The sequence below is a fragment of the Manis javanica genome, chromosome 12 (assembly GCF_040802235.1).
Source record: "Manis javanica isolate MJ-LG chromosome 12, MJ_LKY, whole genome shotgun sequence".
Classification (NCBI taxonomy): Eukaryota; Metazoa; Chordata; class Mammalia; order Pholidota; family Manidae; genus Manis; species Manis javanica.
The window spans coordinates 69283519-69295536 of record NC_133167.1 but is presented as its reverse complement, the minus strand read 5'-3'; the positions used below and the strand labels follow the sequence as shown (position 1 = coordinate 69295536).

Sequence of the window (12018 nt, the reverse complement as noted above, 5' to 3'; positions counted from 1 at the left end):
AGTGTTGACAAAGATGTAGAAAAAAATCAAACTCTTCATACACTCTGTTGAGGATGTAAAGAGTTTCAAGCACTTTGGAAAACACTTTTGCATCTTTCTAAAAAATTAAACAGGTGACTATCATATGACACAGCTGTTCTATTCCTGTGTATTTTTTTACTCATGAGAAATAAAAGTGTATGTTCACACAAAGACTTACAAAGAATGTTTACAGCAGCTTCGTTTGTGATAGAGAAAAACCAGATACAAGAAAAATGTTCATCGACAGATGAATGGATAAGTTTTAGCACAAGAGAATAGTATTTGGCAGTAAAAAAGAATTACTGATACTGACAACAGGAATGAATCTCAAAATAATGAAAGAAATTACACAAATAATGGAGTCTATACTGCATGATTCCTTTTATATACAATTTTAGAAGACACAGGCTAATCTATATGGACTGAGAGAAGAGCTGGGGACAGGAAGGGGACTACAGGAGTCAGGAGGAAACTTTTTGGGGTGATGGGTTCATTACACTGATTTTGCTGATGGTTTCATGTGTTTATACATATGTCAACATATACCAGAAACTGTATACCTTAAGTATGAGCTGTTCATTGTATGTCAATTATATCTCAGGAAAGCTGTAACAACAAAAGCCGCCTGCCATTTGTAACCCTGCTTCTCCACTGCGTTCTCTGTTGAGCTCATTTTAACTGGGCTATTGGCCCTGTCACCCCACTGAAGATGCTCCTCGGGAGCACTACTGACCTTGCGATCAGTCAACAACATTTGACACAAGTCATCACATCCCCCTCCTTGGGGCATTTTCTTCACATGGCTTCCAGGACATCTCACTCTCCTGGTGTCTCTACCAATTCAGTTCTCTTTCTCCTGCATCAATTCTTTCTTCCCCGACCAGAGTGGCTTATAGCTCTTCTTTTCTAAATACAACGATGGCTTCCAGCTTCATGGCTGTCAACATCATCTATTCACTGACAGCTCACACATTCTATTTCTAGCCTGGGACCCTATACTGGGTATCATTTCCACTTGGAGGTCTAATTGGCATCTCAAATTGAAATTATCCGAGTGGAATGTTTAATTACTCTTGCCCTCCAGTCGTCTCCTTTCAGTGAATGGGAACTCTGTCCTTCCAGGTACCTTCCAGTTACCGTCATAATCCTTAATGTCTCTCCCTCACAGCCACACCCAATCTGAGAGCAAATATCATTGGCTCTATCTTCAAACATATTTTGACCACTTCTCACCAGCCCTGAATTCCATTCTAAGCCAATATAACCTTCTGCCTGGATTATTGCAATGGTCTCTTAAGTAGTCTCCTTAAATTGGCCCTTGCCTCTCCTCAGTCTAGTCTCCACACAGCAGCCACAATAAGCCACTGAAACAAAACTAAGGTCATATGACCACTTTGCTCAAAAAATCCTGCAATGGCTTCCCATTTACTCAAAGTCAACATCTTTACACAGGCCACACAGGCTCCAGACAGATTTTCTCATCTCACGCTCTGTTCTCCTCCTGCCATCCTCATCTTGTTCCTGGAATCCATAGCTGCACTTCCCCTTGGGCCCCAGGACTTGGCCTGGTGTGCCCTCCCTGGAAACTGGGAGCCCTGCTCCTCCAGCCTCGTCAGGGTCTTACTAACATGTCACCTTCTCTGGAATGCTTTCGTTGACTACCCAATTTAAAACTAATTCTTCCTCCCGTGTGTTCCCACTTCTACCTTCCCTATTTTATTCTCTCTAGAATAGTTGGCTGCACACAACAGACTGTATTCTTATTCCGTTTATTGTCTGTGAATGTATGCACTTTGGGAGCAGGGATGTTTCACCTATTTCTGTCTGTTTGCCCCAGTCTTTGCTGTACCCACAGCACCCCGGGCAATGGATGGTCCACATTGGGTGCTCCAGTGTTTGATACAAAAATGAATGACTCTGAAATGCTGGCTCTGTAATTTGTCAGATTTCCATAAATGCATCAGTCTTTTCTCAGAACACAGCAGTAGCTCTATTCTACACAAAGAGCCCATTTCCTTCATTTTTGCTCTTCCAGGCTTTTAAAATGAAGTACCCCTGTATATTTGGCAGAAACCTTTTTCACACACACAGAAAAAGGAGACTGCGGGCACACCTCACTGCACTGTGCCTTGCCTGTGGTGGCTGTGTGCTGAGCAAGCCCACTGGTGCCATGTTCCCAACAGCCTAAGCTCGTGGCTGATGATGAAGGGCCTTCCCCAAGGCCTGCTTTAGTGCCTGGTACATCTAAGTGCCCAATAAATACCTTATGACAAATAAACTGGGGGATTGTGAGCTGATGTTGAATGACAAAGAACAGCCAGTCACCTAATGACCGTTGCCCCCAGAAGTGGCTCTGGACGCCCGCCTGGTGAGGTGAGAAACCTGGCGGCCCTGGCATTGCTCACTGCTCCTGCAGTTTTCCTCTGTGCCTGTCATCTGTGCCTCTGTGCTCACAGTAACGTTATCCACAGGACAATTCTAATGTTGAGAACTAATCAAGTGACATTATTACACTGGCGATCACCTTACTAATGGCAGTGTCACTGTTTCCTGTGGAGCTAAGCGTGTTCTAGGGTTACCCCTTTCCTTTCCACGACCTCTCTGCAACCCTGCCATTCACACTGCAATCTGTCAATGCCAAGGATTGGTAAATTTCTGTAAAGAATCAAGCAGTGAGTATCCTGGGCTTTGAGAGCCATAGGTTTCTGTGGTAAGTACTCTGTCACTGTAGTGTGAAAACAGCCACAGACAGCACGTCAATGAATGAGTGTGGCTGTGTTGCAATAAAACTTTATTTACAAAAACAGATGGCAAGTTGCAATTTGCCAATCCCAGGGTATGACTTTAACTTTATATTATCAAAGGTAACATTTATATCCTGCTCACAAAAACAATCAACTATTTATTATTATAGATCCTAGCATTCGTGTATAGTTAAATTCTAAAATTCTGACAAGCAATTAACAGCAATTACATTGTGACCAGGCACATATACTTTACACACAATCCGACAAGTATGATGATGACACTTTCCCCGCCTTCACCCTGAGCAACTCACTGCCGCCCAAGCCCTGCAGAGCAAATGCCTCTGGGACAAATACTGTGAATTCTGTGCACCCATTCCTCAGCTTCAACAAGTAACAGAGCATGGCCAATTATGTCTCATCTGTACCTGCATCCACTGATTTTGAGGTACATCTCAAATAATTTTTCTTATTTTTTATGTGTGAGAGACATCCTGAGCTTTAACTAGTTTCTTGAATTTTCTGTTTTGACAATTCTACTTTTATTTTACTTAAGTGTTTCTTAACCTCTGATTTTTCCTCTTTAAAATAGCATCTTGTCCATTCAGGGGCTTCACACTTCCGGGCTGACCCACCAGAAACTAACCTTTATGTAAATTACAGGGCCCAGAAAGGTCAACCTCAAAGGACCGTACCCTGCACTACTAACACTCTGCCTAACCCTGTCTGTTTAATTTCTTTAATAAAGAACTCTCAGACAGGGAAGGGGCTAGAGGTCAGTCTACATCAGAAGTAGCAGGGTCAGTGGGGCTTCAATCGGTAAGGTACCACTAGTTAAACCATATTCCAGCCTCCTGTCACACCTGAGCTCTCTGTGGGGTTCTGCTACAGCACCTCTCCCTCCCCACCCCAACACTGCGCCAGCACATTCTTTACTCCTTTCAGCCATTCAGCACTTTTCCAACTGTCTCGGGCTTTCAGAGGTTGAAGATTGGTGTTCTATAGCTGGCTATAACCAAGCTGATTGTGAAAAATTCAAGTCTTGTGAGCAGACTGTTAAACCATAAATAATGTGAAAGTGGCCACTGTTAGAGTATTTATACTATGGAAATTGGCAAACACTACAAATCAGGGCTTTGTAAAATCTCCCCATACTTCCCCAGAACTAGCACTGAAATCCCTCCCCTGTCTTTATCCCTCTGCTTTCTTTTCTTTTGTTTTTATACCATTTTAATTCATTTATTATAAATATAATGGGGTTACAGGAAGGAAAGAAAATTAATTTATCTGCTCAGTCTACCATGTTTAACCAGAAATCTGTTTTCCTCAATTACAGCTGCATTATAAACTGCATGCCATGGCAGCATACGGCACGCTTGGTGGTACTTGAGGTGGTGCATTCCCAGTAGGGGTACACAGAAGACCCTTACCTGCATGTCCAGTTCATGGCATCTTTGTGCAATTTCTTCCTTTGCTGACAAAGCTTCATTTAGTTCTTCTGACGTTTTCTTCAACTGGTTAGAAACAAAAAGATACAATCAATATTTCAATATTAAGTGGCAATAATAATTACATACGTACAATGTAGAATTAAAACATTCCCCTTGTTTTCCTGCAGGGCAGGGAGAAATCCAGAACAACCCTCTGCACGAGTCAGAAGGCAGCACTTCTACATCTGAATCTTTCACTCCTAAATCTAGTCTCTTCTGTACTTTGAATTGGGTTCTTTCCTCATATCAAGTTTTCTACACAGCATCTTTTGAGTTACTTGGTTCCTGGCAACGCTGATTCTGTAATAACTGAGAAATTTTACCTTGATAAAATATGTATGTGCTAGAAGACAGAGGTTTCAACTGTTAAAATATATAGCTAGTGTATCTCAACACAAGTTCTTTAGTCAGAGTAAACCTTTGGTTAATTTGTATTAATAATTTTAAATTAAAATATGTGTATTATTTTTAAAATAAATCTTTGTATTGTTCTGTTTTAAATATTTGTGTAACTCTGATTTTCAACACAAGCCAAATATTCCTGACTTGTGTCCCATTATTATATAAACTCTTAAGTTAGCAAATATGAACCAATTAATTAAAATTGATTAATTACTTAATTTAAAAAAAGAAAAAAATGATTAAAATGAAATCATACTGGTTTCCCATTTCATGTGACCAAACCTCTCTGTCATAGACACACAAAAAAACGCATCCAAGTTAACAACTTTAAAATAACCAAAGTAAGGGAAAGACAAATTACAACCTGGGTTAAAATTACAGCATGTCCAAAGTTCCTGCAAAATACCAGAAACCCTGGGGAAGCAATGGGAGGCAAAGGACACAAAGATGTCTGTTTATGCTATGGAACGGACACCTGGGGTAGCTGGGACACAGAAACTAAGAATGTGATGAACAGTGTTTTGTTAAAAAGCAGTAATTAAAATTACAAAGTAATTTTTCCATTAAAGCCATAAAAATGCATTGCAGAGTTCCTCTAAAATTATAGTAATTCTTGAGTGCATTTAAGTATCAGTTGACAGATGGTTCACTTCAAAAAGATGAAGGATAGAGGAGACATCTTCAATCGAAAAATAATGTGAGAGAAAAGATAAAATATCTTTTGTATTATATAAATAAATCAAAAGACTAAAAGCATGCTATTTTCCAGGAACTCTTCTATTGTGTAAAATATGGCACACAGAGAAAGAAAAATCAAGACCAGAAAACACTAGTTAAAATAAGCTAAATTATTTTAAAGTGGATATGCAATAATAATTACAATTTTAAATACAAATTTGTAATATCCATAGTAAAGTAGCTTAAGTTCTTGAATTTTAGGCAAAAAATAAAGAATAATACCAATATATCACATAAGCAATTTCAATTAAAACATTCTTTGCATTAAAATCTGAAGTTTATCTTTTCAATCTCTGCATGGATGAAAACAATGCAAAGTTTAGATACCTGGCGATCAAGGTCAACATAGGCATCATTCCCAGCAGAGACAGGAGATTCTTTACTCATCAGCTGCAATTAAGATTTAAATGATTATAACTATGGGGCAAAAATATATTCCATATAATATACTTTCACAACAAACATGGATACCCAGCCACTACAGAATCATAAAGATGAAAGTAAAAACACAAATATGAAGGGATACTTTCTTATAACATTAAAGCTTTTCAGTCTGGAACATTTTTTCGCCTTCATTTAAAATTACAGATCCAAACTCTGGCGCGCATTTTCACTGTGAGCCCAGTCAGAAGAATCAAGTGTCTCTTATTCTTATCACTAAAAAGAGAAATCTTTAAGTTAAAATATAGCTAAAATATTTAAAAATTGACTTTTCAGTTAAAGAGGGCAGTACTAAGTTAACTATTTCTTTCTGAAGAATAAATGTGGGTACGGTCAACATTAGCCAAGACTGACTGCCACGGTTTACGAGAACACATGCACACAAAAGTCCTTCCTGGCTTCACTTGCCCTTGTGTTGCAAAGAAAGAAGACCCAGAGGGCTGTGTGAGGCTGGGCGAGAAGGCGATAAAAAGTCTGATTGTGACAATGTCAGGAGCACACTCACAATCCATTGTGTCCTTCTGTTCTGTCTGAAGGAGACAGCTACAAATGTGAGCAGGTACTGCTGAGAGACCTTGGAATTTCAGCCTTCATCCCATTCCCTAGGGAATTAAATGTTATGTTCAGCTGTACCCTTTTCTCTGTATCAGTGGTTCTCAAAGTGGAGACCCCAAAGTCATCAGCATCACTGCCCAGGAACTTGTCAGAAATGCAAATTCTTGGGTCCCAGACCGGGTCTACTGAGTCAGGACCAGCAATCCGCTTAGTAAATGCCCAGGTGACTGATGCATACTGAGGTTTGAGAACCACTGCTCTGTATTAATGTCATGAGAGAAGTTGAAAATCCCTTAGAGTAATTAGGAAAAGAAAAAAATCTCAGGAAGAGTAAAAAATACTGGCTTCAATTTTTACACTTATGCTGTGAGAATGTCGATAAGAAGATTAATGTTTTTCTTCCAATGGAAAAAATACTACCTATTGGAGAGAAGATAAAATTCAGGGAAAAAAAACATTATGTTACCATTCCAATAATTTTCCAGTAGTTGACTTAGGAGGCTACCCGTGCCAACCGTGAGCCTAGAACATTCCAGAGTGCCAAGGCTGCAGCAGAATATTCAGAGAGGAAGCACCCACTTCAGAGGCAGGTGGCAGAAGACAGTGGAAACATTTGCTTCCAGTTTCTTCCTCTTCCCATGGTTATGGGTTAGTACTTGTCATAAACACAGCAACACCTCTGAGGCTAAGTGTCCCACTCTGAGCACCACCTTCTCTGGCTCCAGTTCTCATTCAGTCACATCAGGCCCCACATCTCTGCACCTCCTACTGGTTTTCCAGGCAGGGCCCATCCTTAGATTTGTTTTCTTCCTTGCTTTGCTTAGTGAACATTATTGTGTTGCCGCCTGAAGTTGACTCCCCTTTCTTCTACTACATCATCTTACTTTGAGGAATCTCCCCTTCCCACTTGAGATTCCATGGTTCACCATTGGTTTAATCTTCTCTTTCTAGCCTAGGTTTCACAGTCCGGTTTAATCTTCTCTTTCTAGCCTAGATTTCACAGTCCATTACTTTGAATGACTTCTGTCAACATCATCAATGTTCTTACTTCAGTTCCTTCTTCCTGGCAAAATCTCAATCCAATATCTGACTATCTGTATCTTCTGGCCATATATCCTGGACTGCTAAGTACTGAGAGTAAAACAATTTTTAAAATCACAAAACACCGTTAATACATAGTTACCAATTTCAACTGGGCCTTCAAAGCGGCTGCCCCCAAAGTTGATATGCTTCCCCAGTCAGCTGGTGCTTTATTCCCTCTAGGGATTATGGCAAATCTTTCCTACTTTTCATCCTTTCCTATGGCACAACCTCCATCTTTCTCTTTCTTCCTATTAACATTTAAAATAGTTAAGACTATAATTTACTTGACTGCCATTCACATTTCTCCAAAGATAATATACAAATGGCCAATAAACACATGAAAATATGCTCAACATCATTAGTCTTTAGGGAAATGCAAGTAAATCACAATGAGATACCACATCACACCTCCTAGGATGGCTGTCACCAAAAAGATGGGACAATAACAAGGGCTGGCAAGGAGGTAGAGAACATCAGACTACTAGTGCACTGCTGGTGAGAATGTAAAACAGGGCAGACACCAATAGGAGGCAGTTTGCTGCTTCCTCAGGAAGTTCAACAGAATTACCATTTGACCCAACAAATCAATTTCTGGGTATAGAACTGAAAGAATTAAAAACAGGTGTGCACAGAGAAGACAAGTAGTGACTCTATAGCATCTTACTAAGCTGATGGACAGTGACTGCAGTGGGGTTTGTTGGGGGGACTTGGTGAAGGGGGGAGCCTAGTAAACATAATGTTCCTCATGTAATTGTAGATTAATGATACCAAAAACAAAAACAAAAAAACAGGTGTTCAAAAAACACCTTGTATGCTCTTGTTTGCAGCAGCACTGCTCATAATAGCCAAAGGTGGAAATGCCCCAAATGTCCATCAACAGATGAACAGATGAACAAAATGTGGTTGTACACACAATGGATTATTACTCAGCGATGAAAGGGAACAAAGTATAGGCACATACTACATAAGAACCTTAAAACGTTATGCTAAATGAAAAAGCCAGACACAAACTCCAGATATCACGATTCCATGTATATGAAATGTCCAGAACAGGGCAACCCATGGAAACAGAAAGCAGATCAGTGGTTGCCAGGACAAGGGAGGGAGAAATGAGGACTGCCTATTTAATGCACAGGCATTTTTGTGATGATAAAAAAGTTCTGGAACTAAAGAGTGGTAATGTTTGCATATTATGAATATACAAAATGTCACTAATGGTAAATTTTATAATATGTGTATTTAAAAAACTAAAAAAATAAACTTGGTAGCACCTGAATAAAGATATAAATAGAATGCGCATTAAAAAACAAAACCAAAAGAAACCTGCCCTCTTACAAAAGCCTTTATTTTTTATTTTTTATTTTTTGGTATAAGTAATCTACAATTACATGAGGAACATTATGTTTACTAGGCTCCCCGTTTCACCAAGTCCCCCTGACAAATCCCATTACAGTCACTGTCCATCAGAGTAGTAAGGTGCTGTAGAATCACTACTTGTCTTCTCTGTGTTGCACAGCACTACTTGTCTTCTCTGTGTTGCATAGCTCTCCCCGTGCCTCCCCCCCCACATTATACAGGCTAATCGTAGTGCCCCCTTTCTTTTTCACCCCTCTTATCCCTCCCTTCCCATCCATCCTCCCTCTCCCTTTGGTAGTTGTTAGTCCTTTCTTGGGTTCTGTGAGTCTGCTGCTGTTTTGTTCCTTCAGTTTTTTCTTTGTTCTTATACTCCACAGATGACTCAAATCATTTGGTACTTGTTTTTCTCCGCCTGGCTTATTTCACTGAGCGTAATACACTCTAGCTCCATCCATGTTGTTGTAAATGGTAAGACCTGTTTTCTTCTTATGGCTGAATAATATTCCATTGTGTATATGTACCACATCTTCTTTATCTATTCATCTACTGATGGACACTCAGGTTGCTTCCATTTCTTGGCTACTGTAAATAGTGCTGCGATAAACATAGGGGTGCATCTGTCTTTTTCAAACTGAGCTGCTGTATTCTGAGGGTAAATTCTTAGAAGTGGAATTCCTGGGTCAAATGATATTTCTATTTTGAGCTTTTTGAGGAACCTCCATATTGCTTTCCATAATGGTTAAACTAATTTACATCCCCACCAGCAGTGTAGGAGGGTTTCCCTTTCTCCACAACCTCGCCAACATTTGTTGTTTGTCTTTTGGATGGTGGCCATCCTAATTGGTGTGAGGTGATATCTCACTGTGGTTTTAATTTGCATTTCTCTGATGACTAGCGATGTGGAGCATCTTCTCATGTATCTGTTGGCCATCTGAATTTCTTCTTTGGAGAACTGTCTGTTCAGCTCCTTGGCCCATTTTTTAATTGGATTATTTGCTTTTTGTTTGTTGAGGTGTGTGAGCTCTTTATATATTTTGGATGTCAACCCTTTATTGCATCTGTCATTTATGAATATATTCTCCCATACTGTAGGATGCCTTTTTATCCTATTGATGGTGTCCTTTGCTGTACAGAAGCTTTTCAGCTTGATATAGTCCCACTTGTTCATTTTTGCTACAAAAACCTTTCTTTAACTTCACGATTCTGCCTTCCCCCCAGATCCCTCAGTCATCAGGCCTACTGGTTTCAAGCTCTGGCGAGTTCCAGGTCTGCCCTCTTGTCTCCACCCTACCTGCAGGACTTAGTTCAGGCTTCCGCAACTCTTCACTGGTAAGTAAGTACTAAGGCCTCTTAGCTGCTCTCCCTTCCACTAGCCTTGTTTTCCTCTCATCCATTCTTCTCACATCGTGGGTTTTCTCAAATACAGGTTTCAACGTGTTTTCTCCTTAAAATCTATTAACTGGTTTCCAAAATCCCAACTCTTTAAACAGAAATGCTCAGAATTCCAATGATCTTCTGTACCTTGTTTCATTTCTAAGCACTCCTGCCTCACAGTGCTGCTGCCCTGTGCCTCTTTCAGTTCCCCACCACGCCTCACAGGTCTTGCTTCTCTAGCCTCCCGGACTGGAGAACAATTTTTGCCTCCTCCTCACCGCCTCTCATCTTTCAGTGACCAGTTTATATGCCACCTTCTTTGAGAAGCCTTCCCTAATGTCCCCAAACTGACTTAGATACTCCCTTGAAGCACAAACTATATTTCCCCCATCATGGCATTTTTCATTTTAAATGTTTGGAATGTACTGAATTGCCTGTTTGGCCATTTTGCCAATGGGACTTACACTTTCTAGGGCAAGAGGCCACATCTATCTTTTTCACAGCTGCATCTCTAATGCCTGCTATAATTATTAGTGCATATTAGGTGCTCAGTAACTATCTGCTAAATGAAGAAAAGGAGTAGGTACATACAAGACATATCATATGTTCTTAAAATCTAATTGTACGTACAATTTTATATATTGCTTTGTTCACTTGACATGTGTTCTCCCTTTGTTATAAGACACCCTTATTTCTAAAACAAATTTTTATTGGCTACATAATTTATGTAGAGGTACCATAATTTAAGGACTTCCTTTCTAATGGGTATATATTGTCTTCATATTTCTGTTAATATGAAGTAGTTTAATAAACACTATTATGCCCAATCTTTGTCTGAATTTCTAAATATTCCTTTGGGAAATAATTCATAGAATTAAAAATCACTTAGTCACTGATTTTAACTTAAAAAATATTCTTGATTAGATACAATACCTGCTATTATAGAAAAATTGGAAAATACAGAAAAGACTATAGAACACCCAATCATTTAGAGAAGGTTAACATCTTGGCAAGTTTATTTTCATTCATCTTAATTTTAATTTTTAACAGAAGTGAGACTATATTGTTCATGTACCCTGTTTCCTTACATAAGACTTCATCTATGTCATTATGTATTTTTCAAAACAATGTTTTAATGCCTAAGCAATATGCTAATATATTATTGTGCCATAATTTATTTACCTATTCCCCTATTGCTGGGCAGTTATTTCTAATGTTATTTCTCAAGTTTCAGTACTAGAAAATAATGCTGAAATAAACAATCTTGAGGTAATACAACACAGTAGTTATGGGCATGAGCTTAGATTTGAGTTCTAACTACACCTTCGTGAACTTGAGCAAGTTACACTGTATGCCTTCATTTCCTCTTTTACAAAATGGGGGAAATAACAGTATATAACCTAAAAGAACTGTAGCTTATTTTTTCTTTAATTTTTTTTTTACTGTGGTAAAATATATGTAAGATAAAACTAGCCATTTTAACAAATTCTAAGAGAATATTACATTTCAGTAGCATTAACTACAACTGTAGTGAATTTTAAATGAGCTAGTATCTGTAATATGCTTAGTAAATACAGGCACTACAATAAGGCAGAACTGTTAGGGGCTACTTTATTCTTCTGGTTTTTTCTTAATAAAAGAACCCTCAGAATTGGGCTGGGTCTATGACCACCTGGAATAAAGACCACATTTCCTAGTGTCCCTGTGGGGCTATGTGAAGGATATCTGGCTAGCAGCAGTGATAGTTCCTGAAAGTTTTCTTAGAGGAAGTGGATAACCCTTCCTGCAGTCCTTCCTGTTGGTTGGAAATGTGA

General features: G+C 39.1%; 1 protein-coding gene across 3 annotated transcripts in view; it reads right to left on the bottom strand.

Annotated features, from left to right (window-relative positions):
* Positions 1-12018, bottom strand: part of HOOK3 (hook microtubule tethering protein 3) — a 132258-nt gene that overhangs the window by 66853 nt on the left and 53387 nt on the right. For all 3 annotated transcript variants that reach the window (XM_073218808.1, XM_037015081.2, XM_073218809.1), the window contains exons 7-8: positions 5723-5785; positions 4196-4279 (exon numbers count right to left, since the gene is read on the bottom strand). In XM_073218808.1, coding sequence (XP_073074909.1) covers positions 4196-4279; positions 5723-5785 — 147 coding nt within the window. The remainder of the gene's footprint in view (positions 1-4195; positions 4280-5722; positions 5786-12018) is intronic.